Source organism: Astyanax mexicanus, chromosome 4, assembly GCF_023375975.1.
Source record: "Astyanax mexicanus isolate ESR-SI-001 chromosome 4, AstMex3_surface, whole genome shotgun sequence".
Taxonomy (NCBI): Eukaryota; Metazoa; Chordata; class Actinopteri; order Characiformes; family Acestrorhamphidae; genus Astyanax; species Astyanax mexicanus.
This window is the reverse complement of record NC_064411.1, coordinates 52,749,993-52,775,014: the sequence shown is the minus strand read 5'-3', so window position 1 is coordinate 52,775,014 and position 25,022 is coordinate 52,749,993. Positions and strand designations below refer to the sequence as shown.

The window sequence follows — 25,022 nt, the reverse complement described above, 5'->3', positions numbered from 1 at the left end:
CTGCCATGAAGAACTCTTAAAGAATCCATCAATAAGAATGTATGTCCATTGCCTTTAGAAACTCTTATAGATCCCTGTATTCAAGAGTTTAGAACCACTGCCTTACAAAACATGAAGAACCCAGTTGTTAACAGGTTAGAACAATTGGCTTTGGCTTTAAGAATACTTGAAGTGCCGTGTTGTCAAGAGTGCAGAACCACTGCTTTACAAATCGTGAAGATCCCAGTTGTGTTGGAGTGTAGAACCATTGGATTTAGGAATTCTTTATCAATCCTGTATTCAAGATTGCAGAACCACTGCTTAAAAGAATTATATTGAAGAACAGCTTATTTGGAGTTTAGGTGTTTTGCCTTTAGGAGCTCCTATAGAACCCTGTTTTCAAGTGTCTAGAACCAATGCCTTACAGAAGTCTTGAAGAAGTCCTTATATAGAGTTTGGGTCCATCGCCTTAAGGAACCCCTGAAGAACACCATCTTCAAGAGAGTAGAATCACTACCATAAAGAACACTTAAAGAATCCATCAATTAGGATATAGGTCCTTTGCTTATAGAACCTACTAGAACCACTGCCTTACAAAACATAAAAAAACAATAGTTAAGAGGTTAGAACCATTTCCTTTGGCTTTAAATTTTTTTGAAGTTCCCTATAATCAAGACTGTGGAATCACTGCCTTAAGGAACTCTTGAAGAATACCTTTTTAGAGTATGGGTGCCTTTAGGAACTCTTATATAACCCTGTCTTCAAGAGTATAGAACCAATACCATAAAGAACTCTTAAAGAATCCATCAATTAGGATGTAGGTCCATTGCCTTTAGGAACTCTTTTAGAATCTTAAAGCGTAGAACCAATACGTTAAAGAATACCTTTAAGAAACCTTAAAAAACACCTTATTTAGAGTTTGGGTTCATCGCCCCCTTAAGGAACACCATCTTGGTGAACTTGTAAAACTGTGGATTCATTGGATTTAAGAATTTCTGAAGAACAGTGTCTGCAAGAATCTAGAACCAGTGCCTTACAAAATATGTAAAAGTGTGGATCCATTGGCTTTAAGAATTCCTGAAGAACACTGTCTTTAACAGTCTAGAACCATTGCCTTACAAAATATGAAGAACTTAATTGTTAAGAGGTTAGAACAATTGGCTTTGGCTTTAAGAATTCTTGTAGTACCCTTTTGTGAAGAGTACAGAACCACTGCCTTACAAAATGTGAAGAACCCAATTGATATGAGTGTAGAACCATTAGTTTTGGATTTAAGAATTCTTGAAGTACCTTGTCTTCATGATTGTTGAACCATTGCTCTAAAAAGCTTATAAAGAACTCCTTATTTAAAGTGTGCCTTACAAAACACAAAGAACCCAGTTGATATGAGTGTAAAACCATTGGTTTTAAATATTCTTGAAGAACCCTGTCCTCAAGACTGGAACCACTGCCTTAAGGAAATCATCAACAAAACCCATCACCTTAAGGAACCGTCCAAATGCCAGCTGTATAAACTTCTGGCAAAGAGTGTCCAGCTGAGCACAGCCGGTATATAGTTACACCCAGCACCTGGTAACTTGCTCTTACGGCCTTCAACACTAAGGCCAGGCATTCAAACTTTGCCTAAGAGATACAGTACATGTATACCCAAGAGAAGGCAGCCTGGGGGGAAGGACTACACACTGAAGGCTGACTTGCCCTTAATTAGAGGTTTGGAAATTCTGCTATTTTTTTATCAAGATACTTATAGAAACTAAAAGATAGTCAATATTTGTTTTGTTTAACTGACTTAAAAACCCATTTAAGACAGCAATTCCAAGTTCTGTTTATTGTACAATTCTGTTTAAGTACAATATTGGAGAAGTGAATCAGAATCAGAACTGAGCCTGGACTCATTCCGCCTTCTGCAGAACCTCAACCATCACTTTTTCCATCTCCCTGAAGCTCCATCTGCACTTTGGCTACATTGGGGATTCATGTTTCTTAGATAGAGCGCTTCAAAAGTACAAATCGGGAACATTAAACAGACGTTTGGATGTCCCAAAAGCACAGGTTAAACATGAACACCTTACCGCAAGGTTTATGTTTTTATTACTGATGATCTGACGCATTTCGTGGATCCCGTCCCGACGTTTTAGAGGCAGGATCTCTAAAATGTTATATATTTTTATTTGATTTCGTTTCATTTTGTAAGTTCTTCCACGAGTTCTTCCACCGAACATCTGGTGAATAACACCAGAGAGAGATTGTCATTTATGAATGAAGCTTCTTTATGAATTCCAGAGTGGAACGTTTATCATCACTCCGCCGAAAGTCCCCGTGTGCCATCTACACGCTCCACTGGATGTTTTTCTTTCCTCCTTGTTCCTGACACCATTCTGAAATGGTGGAACGGAGGACGATCTGATAAATCATCCCCGAAACTCGGATTTATCCGTCTGAGAATTGCACGAGAGTTAACGTGCATTAAGTCTTGGAGCCGTCCAATAAAAAAAAAAAATGTGCCACATGTCTTAGTTAGTACAGTACTGTCTAAAAGAGTATAGAACCAATACCTTAAGGAACTCTTGAAAATCACCATTTTTAAGAGGGTAGAACCACTGAAAGAATCCATCATTTAGAGTGAAGGTCCATTGACTTTAGGAACTCTTATAGAACCCTGTTTGTCAAGGGTCTAGAACCAATGCCTTGAAGAACTCATGCAAAACACCTTATTTAGAGTTTGGGTCCATTGTCCATCATCTTCAAGAGAGTAGAACCACTACCATGAAGAACTCTCAAAGAATCCATCAATTAGGATGTATGTCCATTGCCTTTAGAAACTCTTATAGAACCCTGTATTCAAGTGTCTAGAACCACTGCCTTACAAAACATGAAAAACCCAATTGTTAAGAGTTTAGAACAATTGGCTTTGGCTTTAAGAATTCTTGAAGTACCGTGTTGTCAAGAGTGCAGAACCACTGCCTTACAAAACGTGAAGATCCCAGTTGATATAAGTGTAGAACCATTGGTTTTGGATTTAAGAATTCTTGAAGTACCCTGACAAAAATATTGCAGAACCACTACCTTAAAGAACTTTTAAAGACCACCTCATTTAGAGGGTAGGCCGATTGGCTCGGATTTATCCATCTGAGAATTGCACGAGAGTTTACGTGCATTAAGTCTTGGAGCCGTCCAATAAAAAAAGAAAATGTGCCACATGTCTTAGTTAGTACAGTCAAATGAAGCAGATGAAAGTATGGCTAGTGTTTCGCTGGATTGGACCAGTTTGATAGAAAAAAAAAACCCAGAACTTAGAACATGAGACAAGTATGTAACTGTAATGTGTCATTCTCAGTGTTCAAATGATGATGAAGATTTTCCTCAATTTCTTTCCAACTCATTTAACTATAAAAAGTTATGTACTGAACTCACCTGATGGGTCATTCAGTAACAACTCCCCAAAGACCTGTCCAGAGTCACGCTACGGGTTTCCAAGAAAAAGCTCCAGCAAAAACCTGATTTTAGGCCAAATTACATACCTGAAGAGTTTTTCAAGAGTTCTTGGGTTCTTGAAAGCAATGGATCTCCACTCTTAAAAAGGGTTTGACATACATTAATTCTTTTAAGCAGAGGTTTGATGCTGTTAAACGACAGAATTCTTCAAGAGTTCTGTTCTTTAAAAATTATTTAATGCAAAAATCTACACTAATGGTGTTCTTTAAGAGTTATTGGGGCTTGAAAGCAATAGATCTACACTCTTAAAAAGGGATTGATATTCAATCATTCTTTCAGGCAGATGTTTGATGCTGTTAAAAGACAGACTTTATCAAGAGTTCTTCAAGAGTGTTCTTTAAGTAAGTGAGTCAGTAACTGAGTTTCTTTAAGGGTTTTTGAAGATAATGGTTCCAAAAACTTTTAAAAGTTACTTCAATCAATGGATTTGCAAGAGTTATTTGAGACAGTGTTTTGACACTTTAAAAAACAAGGTTCTTCAAGAAGGTTCTTCAAAAGACAGTGGTTTGAACCAGGTTCTTAAACAGATCTTCAATGCAAAAAAACACAGTATTAAAATGGTGTTCTTGAAGAGTTATTGGCTTCTGGAAAGCAATGGATCTACACTCTTAAATGGGGGTTGATATACAAAATTGTTTTAGGAAAGGTTTGATACTGTTAAAAGACAGAATTATTCAAGAGTTCTTCAAGAGAGTTCCTTAAAGCAGTGGTTCAGCCTCTTAAAACTTAGTTTTTCCAAGAGTTCTTGAAGATAGCGGATCTACAGTCTTTCAAAAGTTGTTTCAGTCAGTTGGTATACAAGAGTTTTTTTTGAGGCACTGGTTTGACACTCAGAAAGTCTTTAAAGCAAAGTCTACACTCCTAAAATGGTGTTTTTCAAGAGTTATTGGGTCTTAAAGGCAATGGATCTACGCTCTTAAAAAGGGGTTGATATACATTAATTCTTTTAGACAGAGGTTTGACACTGTTAAAAGACAGAATTCTTAAAGGGTTCTCCAAGAGAGTTCCTTAAGGCAGTTGTTCAGCCTCTTATAACTGAGTTTCTTTAAGGGTTTTTGAAGAAAATGGATCCACAATCTTTTAAGAGTTACTTCAGTCAATGGATTTACAAGAATTATTTGAGGCACTGGTTTGCCACTCTTCAGAAAGTCTTCAAAGCAACGTCTACACTCTTAAAATGGTGTTTTTTAAGAGTTATTGAGTCTTGAAAGCAATGGATCTACACTCTTGAAAAGGGGTTGATATACATTCATTATTTTAAGCAGAGGTTTGACCCTGTTTAAAGACAGACTTCTTCAAGAGTTCTTCAAGAGAGTTCATTAAGGCAGTGGTTTAGCTTCTTAAAACTGAGTTTCTTTAAGAGTTTTTGTAGATAATGGTTCTACAAACTTTCCAGAAATACTTTAGTCAATTGATTTACAAGAGATATTTGAGATTTACAAGAGTTATTGAGTTCTTGAAGGCAATGGATCTACACTCTTATAAAGGGGTTGATATACATTGTTAAAATACAGAGTTCTTCAAGAGAGTTTCTTAAGGCAGTGGTGCAGCACTTCTAAAACTGAGTTTCTTAAAGAGTTTCTGAAGATAATGGATCTACAATGGTTCTTTGAGACAGTGGTTTGACTAAAAAAACACATGATTTTTTTATGTATAAATACAGACTAATAATAGTCTATGGTCCGTCTGCATGGAGCTGTGTGTAAAGTAGATGAAATCTAACGCTCAGCCTGCGCTTCATCATCCATTCAGTAGCAGTCTGACAATCTGATACCAACAAATATGGTTCCACTTCTCACCAGCAGCGATCCACCACCACCATGCCCCCGGGGTCTCCAATAACCGCCAGGAGAAAAAACACTCAGCCCGTCAACCGTCCAACCCGAGCGTACATATGGACTCCATCAGATCAGCTCCTGCAGACGCTGGGTCATCTTACTGATGATGAGTAATTTGGAACCGTGGGGTAAAAGCCCCTCCTTTCACTCTGATTGTTCAGCCTCCAAACATGTCATTTACGGAGGAGCTCCATCCAGAACACGGCTATTTTCTCCACACCGCGGCAAACCGGCGGTAAACAGTGGGCCCCTGCTCCTCTCTCAGATTTTAACCCTGTTTAACCTTAGAACTGATGTGGAGATGGAGCTACATTGTTAAAAGTAGGGCTCCTCCAGATGTTTTAAATATAGTAATAGTTTACAATACTTATAAACACAGAGTTTATCAAGTTTTCTTCAAGTGCTGAACCTTAATCTTAAAGGAGAACTCCGGTGTAAAATTGACTTGGGTTGTAGTGAAACATAATAATGAGTACAACCTTTAGTCGAATAGCTCACCTCCATTAACCTCCAGCATCCTTGGGAAATACAGCACTTTTAGACGATGCACCTAACAGGCTTAAAATGCTAGTGATAGGGGCATAGAGTTGCCCATGCAAAATAGTTAGAGCTATTTTGAGATTGTTAATGGTGTATAAATAGCCATTTCTTTGCATTGGTACCTCTATAGCATTGTAAGCCTATTGGGAGCATCGGCGAAATTTAGGAATTATACTCATACTTATTATACTTATATTCATTAATTGCACATTGCACCAGTAAGAGCAGAGTGTGAAGGTTCAATTAGCAGGGTAAGAGCTCAGTTCTGCTCTAAATATTACAATGCACACAACATTATGTGCGACATACCAGAGTTCAAAAGAGGACAAATTGTTGGTGCACGTCTTGCTGGAGCATCTGTGACCAAGACAGCAAGTCTTTGTGATGCATCAAGAGCCACGGTATCCAGGGTAATGTCAGCATACCACCAAGAAGGACCAACCACATCCAACAGGATTAACTGTGGACGCTGCAAGAGGAAGCTGTCTGAAAGGGATGTTCGGGTGCTAACCCGGATTGTATCCAAAAAACATAAAACCACGGCTGATCAAATCACGGCAGAATTCAATGTGCACCTCAACTCTCCTGTTTCCACCAGAACTGTCCGTCTCCACAATCAATTATTGTGCTCGAAAACCAGGTGTTTCAGTTTCATTGTCAAACCCCTGTATGTGACCTTTACTTTACCCATGTATAGTGAGGATTGTTGAAATAGAAAAGCATGTAACCCTTAAAAACTAAAGAAACATCTGCCTTTTAATATACTCTTCCAATGCAGCCTTTTTCAACAGACTCCATTAAAGCCATTCTACTGGTAGAATGGATATCGATTGTTTGAGTATTTATTTTACTGCAATGTGGTTTATAGTTGTAATCCACACATTATCATCCACCCTTTGTTGTGGCCAATCACAAGCAAATCCTCAACATAATGTTCCAATGTCTAGTCTTCCCCAAACATACCATACTGTTTCCTGCAACAACGTAAAGACAAACTCCCAATTAATGCCCTTGATATCAGAAGAACATCCTAAGCATGAAGGGGAAGATATTTCTATATGTATTGTTGGAAAGAAAAACATACATTTTAGCATATCAATATAAATCGGCATGTAGGTTTTATCCTTTTTAACATAGAATAACAGCTGTACCAACAGATTGTACAAGGTTGTAGTTCTTGTTGGATGCACTATGTTTGGATTTATAATAGCTTGTCATTTACTTTATCAATCAGGAAAAACAATATATTTTTATGGATTTCTGAATTAGAACTTATTTTTTACTTTTAAAGTAGTATGTCTAAGTTATTTCGATTTTTCAAGACAATGCTTCTGCGATCTTTAAACAAAATGTTGCAATGAACAGAAACCAATACTCTTGACCAATTGTAGACTTGAAAAGAGCTTTTACACTTAATTTTCTCATGCCAAATGTAACAAACTGTCCAGGCAAATAAATCAGAGATTTCCTGATTAAACAAAACCACAATAAGCTTGAGAATCTTACTTGTGATCTATTCTGTACCTCTGAGTAAATGAATGTAACATCTCAGAGCATCTATCAATTAAAGCAGCATGGATTGTCTTCTCTACAGTGATAGAACTGCAGAAGTTTCCCATGCTGATCCGTTTCAGGGTCCATTGAGGATAATACAGCTCACCCACCAGTCTGGAGGAAGATTTAAACAAGATTTAAACCAGAGGATAAGCCTGGATGTATTATCGTCCAGAGAAACAGGCATTAAGGAGGCTGGAATAGAGCAAACCTCATGATGACGAGGCCTCCAGAACCTTCTTCAAAAACAGGAGATCATTTTGCTCTCCTTAACTGAGGCTCTGGGACCTATGATTAGGACCCGGTGGACGTTTGGGCCACTCCTGTGGTCAGGGAACCTCTCCGGGTCCTCCTGTCCTCTGCTATCAGCTCCCCAGCGCTGCCTCGTGGGGTTGACCACCAGTTTCCATTATTGTGAGCCCTTCTGCTGCCTCGCTGGAGGCCGTTTGGGGCCATTTGGGGCTGTTTGGGTTGTTTTGGGGGCCGTGGAAGGCGTTTCTGAGAGGCCCGTTACAAACCGAACGGCCGACTTTCCACACAGTTTGGACAGGAGTTTATTTTAGGAGCTTGCCTAGTTGTTGACATGTGTTTGAGGGCTTAACCTAAACAATTGTGGTTCAGAAGCCCATGTTCGTAATGGTGGGCCTGCTGGAAGCACCGGGAGATGAAGTGCATGGGGTTCAAGAACTCTTACATGGGTCAAAATCAATATAACGTACTTTTTGTCCATATATTTAAAGAATAATTGTTTAAATTGCATACCCAATAAAATACACAGCATTTCTGCAAATCCAGACCAACCAGGTTTCCATCAAATGCCATTCATTTGTCTCTAAAGTTGTCAAACCTGTCGCACAACTGGCCATAAAAGGGTGGACAGATGTATAACATAAAAGTAAAAAGAAGGTTAAGCTGGACATTAAGATTTCTGTGTAGTCTGAAGTCTTATTAATATGATAAATAGTCAACAAAAGTCATATTTTGAACATTCTGAAGACTTTATCTCCAATAGTTTGTTCCAGAATTAATACATAATGCGTACTGTCCATTTTTGAAAAAATTAAAGGATTTTAGGTGCATATTATAGTCTGAAATGATCATGAAGTGCTACCTCAGGGGATGACTTGGGAATTCCGTCACCTGTATGCATTGTGAGGTGCTATCTCGTGGGTAAGGTTGATTAGACAGTGACCAGGGTGCTCATGGCAAGGTAATATAAATTGTTTAGTTAGGGCAAGGCCTGATAGTGGACACAACATATAAAATACATATGGGGTACAGTCTTACTGCTTAATTCAGCATCAGAACTAATTTCAAGAAATTTGAAAGTATCTTTATGTTATGATGAAACTGGCACTCATCAGGAAGCCACAGGAAAAGAAGACTAAGAATTACCTCTGTTGTGCATTGTAAATACTGAATACTGCTTATATGTGGTTTCTGAGGCTGGTAACTGAATTCTGATCTCATCCTGTGCAACAGAGGGAACTCTTGCACTTCCTTTCCTGTGGCTTTCTCCTGATGAGTGCCAGTTTCTTCCTTATAATGGTTTTGACGGTTTTTGCTGTGATTGCACTTGAGGATACTTTTAAAGTTGTTTAAATCAAAGTCTAGTCCAGTATATAACATAAAAATAAAATTTTAAATAAGAAAAAAACACTGAATTAAAGGTACTGTATGTTTTATAAAGGTCTATTTTGTTAAGTAGGTATGAGGAAAAATGATGTAATGCTAATTAGCTCATGCTAACGGATAAAGAATTGAGGTACAACACTGTAATGCGCTTTATTAATCAAACCCAAACATAAGCAGAAAGTCCAGACTGAATGAACATGAAAGATTCATCACTGTAGGTGCTGAATTTCCTCTAATGTGGCTTTAAATACATAGATCAAATATCTGACGTGTAAAGTCAACAAATCGAGCTGCTCTAACAACAGCTACCCTGTGTGTCGCTGAACCGTTAAGAGCCGTAATTCCCTCATTAAGTGCAGGCAGTTCTCGCTCCAACACCAATGTTTTTGGTTTCGCCGTTTCTGCTGTATAAACTGTAGATATACAGAGTTTGGTGACAATGTTCACATTTATATAGCCTTTATTTTAACCATGTATAGTGAGCCCTTGTAAAAAAAAGTTGTGTATTTAAATATAATAATAGTGTACTTGAAATATATGCACAAAAATTAAAGTATACTTTTTCTACTTATACTTACATTTTACCTACTTAATCTGTATTTCAGTCTACTTTGAAAAAGTATACTTTATTTAACTGTGCTGATTTTATACTGGTGATGTATTTAAGCGTATAAAATACATGCATAGTATTATTTTATGAAACTGTGCTTTTTATAATAAAACTATACTTTTACTAAATGAGTCTAAAGCAGTCAAAATTTCTGCAATAAAACTCCACTTCAGTTAAATATGCTAAAAAACAATAATTATACTTTAGTTACAATATAAAAATAGTACAAAAGTTACTTAAATTACTTAAAGTGGACTTAACTGTACTAAAATGGAACTATTTTAAATATACTTAAGTAACATTTAAACGTTTAAACTGCTTCATGTATGTAATGTAACCCCATATTTTAATATTCCCACAGCAAAATATGAAGCATTTCATTTAATCACTATTATACACCAGATATATTAGAAATGTACTAAAAATATATGTTAAATATATGTAATCTATTTACATTAGAATACAAATATATATATGCTTCTTGTTCCTGTCTTTTGTAAGTAGTACACTTCTAGTATATTGCATTGGGTATAAAAATTGACTGTATTTTAATTTACTTTACTACAACTTTTAACGTGTTAATTTTTTTTTACCTAATTAAAAAAAAAATAGTAATAGTAATTACATTTGCGTTCTAAAAAGTTGATACATGATACATTGTACTTGTGAACTGTAACAGTTGTTTTTAACACACTGCTAAAAATGTACAAAAGTATATTTGGAAATAAGTATTTTAGAAGGATATTGATATATTGCATTAAACTAAAAGTGTACTTTGCAGTAGTCTATTTATTTTAAATACACTATATTGTACTTTTTTAAAAAGTATGATCAAAGTTCACTTTCAAACATTTGATGAAAGCATAATATTAATGTACTTTTAATATATTTTAAGTAAGTACATAAATCTGTTAGTGTATTTACAGCATACTTAGACATTTCTCAATATTTTTGGAGAAAGTACAATTTTTAACCCTTGTGTGGTGTTCATATTTTTGTTACTCGTTTACTTTGTTACTTGTATTTAATTCAGCAAAATTAAGCAATTTAACATTAAAATGCTTTACACATGCTTGCTTCACCTAAATTGCAAGCAATAGAAACAGCTTACATGGTTAATATTTGCCCTTTACCTTTCTTATGTTACATTTCTTTTAAAAAGTGCTACTCTTTTTTTTATTAGTTTTTTAATAAAATGTAAAAGAAAATGAATTAAACTCAAGATATGAGTAGAAGATTTGTTCAGTTTCAAATTTACAAATGAAGCAATGTTTATTAGCCCTTGGCCAAACATACTGTATGTAATATAATTGTGTGTGTGTGGGGGGAGGTGTACAGTGTGTGTTTATTGAAAATGTGTTTTGATATATGTTTTCACAAAAAAATGAGCCAATGCCAATGAGTTTGAGTTAGAAAAAATATTTTTTTTGTATCATTTGATGAAAAATGAAAACGGGTCCCACAGACCCGAACACCACACAAGGGTTAACATAGGATAGCAGATTGTTCAAGGTTGTAGTTCTTGTTGGATGCACTATGTTTTGATTTATAAGAGCTTGTCATTGATTTTGATCAATCAGGCAACATCTAAAACTAAAAAATATATATTTTTGGGAGGGGGGTAAAAATTAGCATTTTGCACAGCTACACCTACGAACTATTTTATGGTCTTTACAAAACAAGAGACTTTTAGCCTTTTGAACTTGTTACAAATCCTTGACTCCACTGGTTCTGTGTTGCAGGGAGCCACCATCAAAAAGGATGGGTCGACTGGCGCCATTGTGGTAGCCCGGATCATGAGAGGAGGGGCTGCGGACAGGAGCGGTGAGCAGTAGCACATCCTGAGCTCTTCACTCATCTCTACAGGATGGCATTTCCTGCAGGAAATGGTCTGTTTTGACTGGACTGAATGATTTGCTTTGGTCGTGCTTATTTCACCACAGATTCATTCTAATAGGATATTTTGGTGGAATATACGGTAGAATACGGGCTTTAATAATACACTGATATGCCAATCCTCATAGTCCACAGTACTGTATAAAATGCAGCAGATTATAAGGCGCATTTTCAACCAATAGGTCTATTCCCATATATATATATATATATATATATATATATATATATATATATATATATATATGGTGCACCAGATTATAAGGCGCATTTTCAACCAATAGGTTTATTTCCATTTATATGGTGCACCAGATTATAAGGTTTTCACACCTGTAGTTTTTAGGTTTCTATGATTTGGATCAGTTGATGAGTTTGTTTATTTGGAGCTTTAGTTTCTCCTTCTGTTTGGTTTGGTTTCACACAGGCATAAAAACTTAAACACACCAAAACCAGAGTTGGAAAGTAATTAATTACATTTACTCAAGTTACTGTAATTGAGTAGATTTTATGAGTAATTTGTAATTTTTAAATTAGATTGATTGTTGATGATTGACGTTGGCTTGTGTTCTTATTAAATTAGGCCTGATCCACGAAGGGGACGAGCTCAGGGAGGTCAATGGAGTTCCATTGGAACACAAAAGGCCCGAGGAGATCGTTCCTATCCTGGTACATGTTTCTTCATTCTTCTTTTTACTGCACGAGTGTGTGTTTGTTTCCGAAGTAGTTTTGTTTTTTTCTCCTTCGGGCTCTGTTTTCTATTTATTCTCGTGTGCAATTCAACGTGATGGTCCAAAAGCACAGTCTTTCTTCGTAAGCTTTGGTTGGAACGGAGTCCTGCTTTCACGTCTTCCAGGCCAAGTCAGACGGGGCAGTGACCTTCAAAGTGATCCCAGGCTCCAAAGAAGAGCTGGAAGCTGAAGGCACCAAGGTAACACGTGTCGTTTTATCGGAATACCGATGTTTGCAAGACGCAGCTTTCCGTAATTCGATTTGCACCAGCAGATAATCAAGACCAAATGCAGGTGGAAATGTTGGGCAACATCAAAGCATGTTTGTGGATTCTTCCAGATCTTTGTCAGGACGCTCTTCGACTACAACCCGAGAGAGGATCCCGCCATTCCATGTAAGGATGCAGGTCTGGAGTTCAGGAGGGGCGATGTGCTGCAGATAGTGAGCCAGGAAGATGACACTTGGTGGCAGGCCAGAAGACACGGGGACACCAATCTTAGGGCTGGACTCATCCCCTCCAGGCAGCTTCAAGAAAGGTGAGGAAATCTGCAAGCGTGAGGTGATATCTTGTGAGTGAGGGTATATAGTAGTGTAGTGTAGGGTAGTGAATTTTTCATGCAAACTGACTGTGAATAGAATGAACTCTTGTATAAATTACATTCACAGTTCAATAGAGTGTTTTTTAGCTTCCGTAAGATGTGGGAAAAGTCATGTGACACAATACCAGTACCATTCCAATGTTTCTTGATGTGTCAGTTTATGTTGTACACGCCTTCTGCCACAGAAAACAGTTCAAAGAAATCATCACCACAACAGGTACACTGGGTGCATCTCAAAGAAATGTCATATATTAGAATATCGTTGAAAAGTTACTTTTTACTTTTTAGTAATTCGGTTCAAAATGTGAAATTGTAAGCATTTATTTGTTTTATTGTTGAAGATTATGGCTTGCAGCCAATGAAAACCCAACAATAAGTCTCATTCTCAGAAAATTTGAATATTATACAGTATAAGGCTAGTTGGTACTTTTTAGCAGTGTGGGCAGCGTGCCAAGTCCTGCTGGAAAATGAAATCTGCATCTCTATAAAAGTTGTCAACAGCAGAGGGAAGCATGAAGTGGTGTAAGATTGAATTTAGACTTGATAATAAAAAAATAAAAAGAGACAGACATGTCTCTCCAAACCATCACTGATCATCAGTAAATTTTACATTTCATTTGTAAATTAAGGGACCAGAGTCTGGAGGAAGAGTGGAGAGACACACAGTCCAAACTGCACGAGGTCTAGTGTGAAGTTTCCACCAATCAGTGATGGTTTGGAGAGACATGTCATGAGCACCATTGGAAAACAATCAACCTGCTAAACGTGTGCGAACGAGTGTGCAAGCCACAAGGTCTTCATGGAGCTTTGCATCTAAAAATATGACCAAAAACTCCACGAGAGCAACAACAACATCAACGTTCCCCATCGTTCCCGACTCCTGTTCCAACTAAATCAATCAACGTCGACTTCAATCGCTGCTCCTCTCATCATTACAGTCCAGCCCAAGGAGATGAGACCCGGGTCCTCAGTCTATCAGTCAAAAACACACACCTCCAGAGAGCCACAAAGCATCCTGGTCCACATTTTCAGAGCCCCATCCATTACGTCCAGACAGGTATGTACTGGCCTCCAAACAATGATGGGAATTTCTCAGGCAGCTGCTCTACTTATTCGCTATTAATGCATCTGCCCAGATCAAGTAATCACGCAAAATAATGGCACAGGTGCTGATGCGCTTTGGACGGCGAGCGGATGGAAAATCGCGCGGCGCTCAGACTCCGTGATGTATATCACAGACTGCAGCTCCAGTAGCAGTTTCTTGGCAGTCGGCTGGCGAGCTGGACGCGGAGGTTTTTGTTTCGGCAGGCTGTGAATCGAGGCCTTTGTGTTGCAGGTTGGGTTTGAGGGAGTTGCGGAGGGCGCCACGCAGAGGAGGGAACGGGGGTCGTGGGTCTGGCTGTGAAAGTGATGCTTTCAGATTAGTTCCTGTGTTCTCTCTGCAGGAGAGTGGCCTTGCGGCGGCCCGAAGCCCTCTTCCACGCGGCGGGAGCGCCAAAGCCCAGCGCCGGTAAGCTCACTCAGCTGTGATGATGAGCAGATTTGCATTAAAAGCTAGGTAAGGAGGATGAGGTTAAATTGACGATGAACAGAACGGAACGATTGCCACCAACAGCGATCAGGTTCACTGTTCTACATCTTGTCAAAAGGTTTGTGGACTTCCCTTCTATTGCATGCTACACATTTAGATACTTGCACTAAAGGAGAGACTTATGGCATGGTGCCACCTAATTAAAATACAGTTATTTCTATTCCATTGGTAATACTTCTCTACAGGGAATAGATGACGCGTGTGCATTTGCACATCTACGCTAACACATCGAAAATATTTCAAGGCAACTTACTGCAGAAGATTTTTGAGTTTTGAATTTTTGAGGCCAACTTAAACTTTAAAGTTTTGAAGAAGTTTGAAAGTAAACCACCACAAGTTGTTGAAACTAGAAATATGTAAATATATATATATATATATATATATATATATATATATATATATATATATATTGTGGTAGGCCCCTGGGGTTAGGGGCGTGACCACTGTGACCCGGAAGGAGGAAGCACACAGAGATACACAGACACGGGGATTAAATGACCTCAAAACATACCTTTATTGGCTTTTAACGCCCTCCACCCAGGTCAATGGACCCCGCCCACTGTGGTAGGCCCCTGGGGTTAGGGGCGTGACCACTGTGACCCGGAAGGAGGAAGCTCACAGAAATCTTGTGGCACGAGATCTCGCTATATTGAAACGTGACGATATTTCTCGTCAGGCTTAAACCTGTCTCGCGGGAAAAAAAATAGTTTAGTGTGGACTTTTTAAGCGGGATCTGGCAACACAGCAGGAGTGCAACTACATACTGTTTGTGGTGTACGCAAACGTAGAATCAGCGGATGAGTTACGTTCTGTCATTACTAGCCCACCGCGCTCCGCAAAACCAGTAAGCTTAATGGCTGTTTCTCCTGAGAGAAAATTTATTTGGGGTTTTCATTTGGCGCCCCCTTTAGTGCAGCGCCCCTATGCGTCGCATAGGCTGCATACCCCCTTTTTAAGTTGCATGTCTGGCTGCACTTTGGCTCCAGTGGAAACAATAAATGGTATTTTAGGAGATTTAGGAGAAAAAACTTGCACTTATTGTTTGCACTGTATCTAGAAAAGTTTTATTTTTATTTTTGTTTCTATTTCTTATAGAATCAATGTGTGAGAGAAACCAGTCTGTTAAGTTTGAGTTATATGATTTTGTCAAATAAACTCTAGTTTTCAAGCCATTGTTTTCTTAAAAAATGTATTTTTAAATCTCGTCTTGTCTCGTTCTCGCGAACCCAGTATCGTGTCTCGTCTCGTCTCGTCTCGTGATATTAGTGTCTCGTCACACCCCTACACTTGAGGTTAAAGAGTCTTTGCCTTCGCCGCCTATTGGAGACATGGTGTTTCTGCACTGTGCCTCTATGGGATCCAGCAGCTCCCAGTGGTGTATAATGACATGGCATTGGTTTGTATTTGGCTTGTAAGTGCTGCATTATTGCTAGGTTAACTGGTATGTGGTGGAGTAATACATGGAGTGCTTCGGTTACAGTGCACTACCGGCTGATAAAGGCACTCATAAAACGCCTGTCAGCCAATCACATTGCAGGGTCGGAACTAACTGTGGTATAATACACGTTATAATACTCCCACCGTGTATTATTGCTTAATTATAAACAGCTCTGAAACATTTCCATCCTGGGAAGTCAGCGCTGCACTGATTTAGCTGTGTTTTTTTTAAGGTAGCTGTAATGTGTTGTAATGCCTGTGCGTCTCTCATCTCCAGCACACCTCTGACCTCAACACCCTTTCTCTAAATGCAGACTGTGCATTTTTAGAATCAGACAGCTGTCTATGGGTGAAAAACAAGCAACCGTGAAGCTGAAAGAAGAAGGAAAATCAATCAGAACCATTAGAGCTCAAATATCAGCCATAGCCAGAACAACTGTTTAGAATGTCCTGAAAAAGAAAGTCATCACTGGTGTACTAGACCAAGGAAACATTGTGATTGCAGTGGTGTATAATGACATTGCATTTGGTTTGCATTTGGCTTGTAAGCGCTGCATCGTTGCTAGGTTAACTGGTATGTGGCGGAGTAATACATGGAGAGCTTCCGTCACATTGCAGGGTTGGAACTAACTGTTTTATTGCTTAATTATGAACAGCTCTGAAGCATTTCCATCCTGGGAAGTCAGTGCTGCACTGATTGAGCTGTGTTTTTTTAAGGTAGCTGTAATGTGTTGTAATGCCTGTGCGTCTCTCGTCTCCAGCACACCTCTGACCTCAACACCATTTCTCTAAATGAAGGTTTGGTCTGGTTTTAAGTACTGGGAAAACATGCGTTCTCTCAGGCCTGAGCGTTCCTCATCCCGCTCGATGACATACGAGGAAAGAGCCCAACACGTTCTGAGCCGGGAGCATCTGAGAGAGCGAGGGATCGAGGGTCTGAGAGTCGGAGAGCTGGAGATAGATGGAGATGGATGGAGTGAGATGGAGCCAGGGGCTGTGGAGCTCTCCTCCGGAGACGCGAGTGGGGCGAATAAACCCGATAGCGCTGGAGGAAGTGCTGTAAATCCCGCCGGCTCTGCTGGACACTTTAAAAAGTGTTTTACTGTGTGCGAACAACACGTCCACCCCTAAAGCCCGGAAAGATCCTCGCTCAAGGTCACGGGGATTGTGGTTACTTTGCACGCGCCCCCTCACTGCGAGCGCCGTCTTTTACAGCTGAAGACTAAAGCATGCACTCGCACCAGTATACAGTATACAGTGGTGGCGTTTTTGTCTTATATATACTAATCTGATCCAAATAGATGGCAGATGGACATATAGTACAGTACAGTATGTACAGTGGTGTGAAAAATACTTTATATTTTTCTAATTATCAAACTTAAAAATTAGACTAAGATATCCTCAGTAAATATAAAAAGCACTGTAAGCATATTTAAAATATGGGGTTACATACATGAAGTAGTTTAAATGTTTAAATGTTACTTAAGTATATTTAAAATAGTTCCATTTTAGTACAGTTAAGTACACTTTAAGTACAATTTAAGTAAGACTTTTGTACTGTTTTTATACAATTAAGTATTATCAAAATATAGTACAAAAGTATAGTACAAAAACGTTGTTCCGTTTCAGCTCTCTTTAAATATACTGATTAATAATGTGGCTACTTTGTCATACTTATATTTTTCTAATTATCAAACTTTAAAATTTGACAAAGATATCCTGAGTAAATAGTAAAAAGTAAAAAGTACTTTTTAAATGAATTAACCCTTTCAGACCTGAATTACCTTCAGGGATGGAAAAAATGTAAGAATGCATGATTCTTACTGTAATACACAGAAAAGACCCTGGTGAAAAAAAAATATATAAATATATAAATATAATACTTTATATTTTTCTAATTATCAAACTTAAAAATTAGACTAAGATATCCTCAGTAAATATAAAAAGCACTGTAAGCATATTTAAAATATGGGGTTACATACATGAAGTAGTTTAAATGTTTAAATGTTACTTAAGTATATTTAAAATAGTTCCATTTTAGTACAGTTAAGTACACTTAGCACAATTTAAGTAAGACTTTTGTACTATTAGACAAAATTTTAAATTAGACAAAGAGATCACATATATTTAACATATATTTCTGTAATGCACAGAAAAGACGCTGGTGAAAAAAAATATACCTAATTTTACTTAAAACATATTAAGAAATTACTAAGTATGCTGTAAATATACATATATACAGATTTATGTACTTACTTAAGATTCACTTAAGTAAGTACATTAATATTATGCTTTAATTAAATATTTGTAAGTTAACTTTGATCATACTTTTAAAAAAAGTACAATATAGTGAATTTTAAATAAATTTACTACTTTGAAGTACACTTTTAGTTTAATGTAATTCAGTATACTTCTAAAATACTTATTTCCAAATATATTTAAGTACATTTTAAGTGTGTTAAAACAACTGTTAAATTAAATTACTACTACTAATTTAAAATATAAAGTGAACTTACCTAGTAAAAAAAAGTAGATTAAAGTATACTAAGCTTATTTTGCTATAGTGCACTAAAGTGTTCTTGTAGCCACTTTATTATTAATCAGTATATTTATATATTACTTTTTTGTACTTATTATACTTTAATTGTATAAAAATAGTACAAAAGTCTTAATTAAATTGTGCTAAGTGTACTTAACTGTACTAGAATTGAACTATTTTAAATATATTTAAGTAACATTTAAACATTTAAACTACTTCATGTATGTAACCCCATATTTTAAATATGCTTACAGTAAAATTATAATATATTTAATAATGAGTATTACAACTGTATCACTATTATTATTATACACCAGGTATATTAGAAATGTACAAAGAATTGGTGTTAAACATATGTGATCTATATACATTAGAGTACAAATATATATTCTTCTGGTTCCTGTCTTTTTTGTAAGTAGCACACTTCTAGTAAACTTCATTGGGTTTAAAATATATATTTTAACATACTGTACTACAATTTTTAGTGTGTTACAAATTTACTTTATGATTATTTATTTGACATTTAAATGTTATTTAACACTGTTTCCTATAATTTTCCTAATTATAATCACAGAGCATTGAAATACATTTTAACTGTTATATTAATGTAATAACTAAATATATATTTTTAAAACATTTTACCAATGTAGTAATTTAATTTACTTTCTTTAGTTAAACTACTGTAACAGTTTTTTTTTTTTACACACGTTGCTAAAAATGTACAAAAGTATATTTGTAAATAAGTATTTTAGAAATATATTGATTTATTACATTAAACTAAAAGTGTACTTCATAGTAGTCTATTTTTTAAATATACACTATATTGTACTTTTCAAAAAGTATGATAAAAGTTTGATTAAAGCATAATATTAATGTAGTTTTAATATATTTTAGTTAAGTACATAAATCTCAATATGACATTTCTCAACATGTTTTTTAGATACAATAAAATATATATTTTTTTTCACTAGAGTAATGTATGTAGAATACTGAAATAATAATAAAAACCTGTTTCAGGACTTTTGTGTGATGTTTCCAATATTCTGGACAGTGCAGTTCAGACTCCAGAACCGAACAGGATCGACCAATCAGATTGTGACGGCTCAATCTCTGCGGATGAACTCAGTGTTAGAGGAGGATGCTATAAACTCACTGATACAGTTACACAGAGAGAACAGAAAGCAGCTGGATGAATTTGATCTTATCTGGAATTTTCTCATCATCTCGTCTTGAAAAGTCATCCAGCATCTGCTGAAAGTGACGCTCAGTCCTATAAAACCCATCTGTGCTGAACGAGGGGCGAGAGAGTGACATCTGCCCTGTGAGTCAGGACCTCCTGTGTCAAGAAATGAAGTACAAATACTTTGCTGCGTTACTTAATGCCAGGTTAAAAATACAGAATTTTTTAGTCTGCAACAGTTTTTTGTTGATCGTCGACAAAAACTCTGTTGGGAGTTTTAACTAGATAAATAACTTTTAACTAGATAAATAACTTTTAACTAGATAAACTAGATAACTAGATAAATAACTTTTAACTAGATAAATAACTTTTAACTAGATAAATAACTTTTAACTAGATAAATAAATTTTATCTAGATAAACTAGATAACTAGATAAATAACTTTTAACTAGATAAATAACTTTTAAATAGATAAATAACTTTTAACTAGATAAACTAGATAACTAGATAAATAACTTTTAACTAGATAAATTACTTTTAAATAGATAAATAACTTTTAACTAGATAAACTAGATAACTAGATAAATAACTTTTAACTAGATAAACTAGATAAATAACTTTTAACTAGATAAACTAGATAACTAGATAAATAACTTTTAACTAGATAACTAGATAAATAACTTTTAACTAGATAAATAAAAAGACATTCCAGGATTTTGGTACATTTCAGGGGTGGTAATATACTATCAAAAAGTTTGATTCGTCAAGCTCAGGTATTAAATCAGTTTTTAAATTAGATTATGTAATATATTTGGTAACTTACAGTAACAGGGTTGCGAGTAACAGGGTTGCAAATCTAGGCTAAGTTGTGGTTTACCCCAGGAACAGATGCTAACTGTAAAATTTAGCTATGTTTACAAGATCAAGGACAAACATGGTTATATAAGTATATAAAGTAAATTTTGACTCTACTCATTATTAGTCTTACAATATGAGTAACAGGGTTGCACAGCGTTCACTGAGTGACACACACAACTTGGACAAACATATTTGGAAAAAAAATCTTGAAAATTGTTAGAGTACTTACTCTTGGTCTTGCCATGTGGGCAGAAAATGTCCTTGTGATGTCACTTCCTTTGTGCCAGTAGACAAATATTTTTAACTCTTTCTCTGCAGGTAAAATTCCTTATGGTAACAGGGTTGAGCGCATGTTGTGGGACACGACATAAAAACAGCATAAAAACTGTAACATGCAAAACAATGTAGACCAAAGAAGTTGTTTTCATAAGTAAAGGAGATGCAGATCAACAATATACAAGAGGAAGTCATTTATTTAGAGCTTATTTTAATTGTTCAATTTGCCAAAGGAGTTGGTCACCCAATGAGTGGGACAAGAGAAAACGGCCATTTTTACCATAGATAGATAGATAGATAGATAGATAGATAGATAGATAGATAGATAGATAGATAGATAGATAGATAGATAGATAGATAGATAGATAGATAGATAGATAGATAGATAGATAGATAGATAGATAGATAGATAGATAGATAGATAGATAGATAGATGATTAGATAGATAGATAGATAGATAGATAGATAGATAGATAGATAGATGATTAGATAGATAGATAGATAGATAGATAGATAGATAGATAGATAGATAGATAGATAGATAGATAGATAGATAGATAGATAGATAGATAGATAGATAGATGGTCTTATTTTAGAAATATCAACATGGGTGTGTTTTTTTGACATAATTTAAAATGATTTGTTTTAATATATTATATCCACATTTTATGATGAATAGACCAATAGAAATGCTCAGAATTAATTGAAATAAAATAATTTTACATTGACTTGCATTACATTTTAAGGTTTTTTGATTCTCTTTGATTCTGGGACAAGAGAAAACGGCCATTTTTTGAGGTGGTCTAAAGGTATTCGGTCTTTTGAATAATATCTAAGGAGCTTATTATTCCACCATGTTTTACAGTTTGTCTTAAAACAAGTACATTTTCACAAAAAAAAAATAGTCATTTAGATATTTTGGATACGAACATTTGAAATTTAAGTGGTGGGACAGGAAATGTACCAAAATCCTGGAATGTTCCATAAATAAAAAGGTATAAGACAGATATTAAAAGTTTAAAATCAATTTGAAGTGTTTTTGTCTTATTTTTTTCCAGAGCTGTATTATTCTGACTGGCATTAAACTAGTTGTAATGTTGATTGATGGCGACATGTCTTGTCTCTTTGCAACCCTGCCCTTGACTGAGACCACACACACACACACATAAACACACACACACACACACACCACAAACCGCGGCCTGCCACCGTCCCATGCGTCCCATTTTTGCGACATCAAAGCATGTTCTTCCTCGTCCAGAATAATTTGCGTCTCTCTGCTTTTTTCAGTCTTTTTTCCAGCACGTCCCTCCCCAGCCCTGCTATCACCCCGTATTTACATCCAGCAGGGAGGAAATGAAAGGGCAGCGGTGGCGAGGTGTCCGCCGCTTGTGTGTTCACCCTCTGCACTGTTTCCAAATATACGCATTAAAAACGCCGTCACCAGCGCTCTGATTATACAGCCCGTCTGATTGATGAGCTGCACGGCGGGGCGCTCTTCCTCTCGCTTTATTTTTCCTACAACAGATACTGCAGCGCACTGCAGACGACAGAGCGCTCAGCCCAGATGACCTCAGGACATGTTTTTGTGTGTAATGTACAGTATAAGTGTAGATACAGGGGTTGGACATGAAACCTGAAAGACCTGGTTTTAGACCACAATCATTTATTGTCCCGACGGACCGTTCTGGAGGAAACAGGAGATTTTTTTTGATACAATCCGGGTTAGCACCCGAACATCCCTTTCAATCTGCTTCCTCTTACAGCGTCCACAGTTAATCCTGTTGGATGTGGTTGGTCCTTCTTGGTGGTATCTCGCTGACATTACCCTGGATACCGTGGCTCTTGATGCATCACAAAGACTTGCTGTCTTGGTCACAGATGCTCCAGCAAGACGTGCACCAACAATTTGTCCTCTTTTGAACTCTGCTATGTCACCCATAATGTTGTGTGCTTTTCATTATTTAGAGCAGAACTGTGCTCTTACCCTGCTAATTGAACCTTCACACTCTGCTCTTACTGGTGCAATAATGTGCAATTAATGAAGATTGAACACCAGGCTGCTCCAATTTAGCCATGAAACCTCCCACACTAACATGACAGGTGTTTCAGTTTCAGTGTCCAACCCCTGTAAGTGTGTATAAGTGAGGATTACAGCATATCATCACTGTCACACTGAAACCTGGCGGGAAAATTGGTAGGAAGTTTTACAGGAGAAAGAAAAAACCTTCTTCACTTTCAATGGAAATCAATGTAAAATTATTTATTTCCATGTCAAGTTTTAGCATTTCTTTTATTGCATTCATAATTGACATTTGGACACAGCAGAAAGATTTATATTATGGAAAAAAGGGAAAACCAGAAAACAATTCACATTTACAATTTTTGCATTACACTCATAACCAGATTGTAGCTCATTTCACTCACTATTTTACTCACAAATTTGTTTATTAATCTTATATATTTATTGTTTGTACAGATAAATGTTACAAAAAAGATTAAATGAATTAAATTGGCATGATTTTATATGTAATATTGATCATGTTAAAAAAAGTTTTGACGTAAAAAACTTTTTGACGTAATTTAAAATTATTATTTTTAATTATATCCAAATTGTTTGATGAATAGACCAATAGAAATGCTCCAAAATTACTATAGAGAAAATCGTTTTACGTTGACTTGCATTACATATTATAAGGAGGTTTATTGATTCTCCTCTAAATTTGCAATTTTCTAAAATGTTTAAGTGACAGTCACCACTTATAGTATTAATGCTTCTAAATTCTGAGATATATTTTTACACTTTTCACATTTTTGTTTTTAGCTTTTTCATTTTAAACATAATTTACACTTCTTACAACCTTTTCTTTTTTGTACATTTTTATTTTTTACTCTTTCATTTTTCACTTTTTGACATAAGTTAAATTTGACACACTTGTAACTTTGTTTCAGGATGAAAAGACCAATAAAAATGCTCCAAAATAACTTTTTATGTAAAAATGTCCTTTGAAATTTAAGAAATTTGAGATTTTTGAGTGACAGTGACTATTTATTACCACCACTGATTATTTATTTTTTTATTATTATTATTATCACTTATTATTTTTTCATCTTTTGACTTTATTTATTGTGTCCCCATTTCATTCATGATTAATAGGAAATTATTATTATTTATATATTTTTTTTACATTGCCTTCCACTGGGAGTTAGGAAGGTTTTTTTTTCATTCTCCTGAAAAGTATTAAAACCACTGTAAATAATTCTGACTCTAAATTCTAGAGGAATGTTTGAAAATGTTAGTTTTTTACTTTTAAATGTTTCACTTTTTGGCATTATTTGAACTTTGCAATTTTTTGTTATATCATGAAATATGAACCAATAGAAATGTTCCAAAATAGCTTGAAAGTCACATAAAAAAAATGAGTGACAGCAAGGAAATATTCATTTTATAGACATATTTTTGACCATTTGGGATTTTTATTATTAAATATTTACACAAGATCTGATATTTTCAAATGGTATTAAAAGAAATACAAAACAAATAAAGTAGTTACATTTAGTTTCAATGTAAACATTGGAGTTATACGATTTTTTGATACCAAAAATCATGTTTCTATATATTATATAACTTTTGATAAGAATCTCTTTTCTCTCTCTCTCTCTCTCTCTCTCTCTCTTTCACACCGATCAGACAATAAAGAAGGTAATCTTTCATCTTTTCAGCTTTGTGTAACAGACATTTATTCACCTCTAATTTTCACTATTTTAGACTTAGGGGTTGCCATGTCCTTCATTTATATTCATCATTATTTAATAAGTGCTCTTTCTCTTCTTCCTCTGTTCTTCTGTCACATCATAAGAAGATCCAGACTACGGGGCTATAAGCGGAATACATATAGGTAAGAAATATTTAATCTACTCTTATTAATTACTCTTATATGTTTATTGCTTTTACAAATAATGTTAACGCTAAACACTGAGATGGAGGAAGGAGACATTGAGAACATTGAGGACATTGAGAACAGTAAGGTGGAGTAATGAGACTTTAAGGACATTGAGGAGAATGAAATGGAATAAGAAGAGATTGAGGACATTGAGGACAGTGAGATGAAGTAACAGGACACTGAGGAAATAAATGTGAAATTAAAGGACACTAAAAACAGTGAGGTAGAGTAACAGGACCTTAAGGACATTAAGGTGAAATTACAGGACATTGAGAACAGTGAGGTGGAGTAGCAAGACATTGAGAACTTTGAGGACATTGAGGGA

At 35.9% G+C, this 25,022-nt stretch overlaps 1 protein-coding gene across 1 annotated transcript in view; it reads left to right on the top strand.

The window, feature by feature from the left end:
• The window catches only part of mpp7b (MAGUK p55 scaffold protein 7b), an 88,043-nt gene that overhangs the window by 21,152 nt on the left and 41,869 nt on the right, over positions 1–25,022 (top strand). The window contains exons 6-12 of the mRNA XM_022678681.2: positions 11,394–11,475; positions 12,125–12,210; positions 12,398–12,472; positions 12,613–12,809; positions 14,318–14,382; positions 24,445–24,456; positions 24,614–24,652. Coding sequence (XP_022534402.2) covers positions 11,394–11,475; positions 12,125–12,210; positions 12,398–12,472; positions 12,613–12,809; positions 14,318–14,382; positions 24,445–24,456; positions 24,614–24,652 — 556 coding nt within the window. The remainder of the gene's footprint in view (positions 1–11,393; positions 11,476–12,124; positions 12,211–12,397; positions 12,473–12,612; positions 12,810–14,317; positions 14,383–24,444; positions 24,457–24,613; positions 24,653–25,022) is intronic.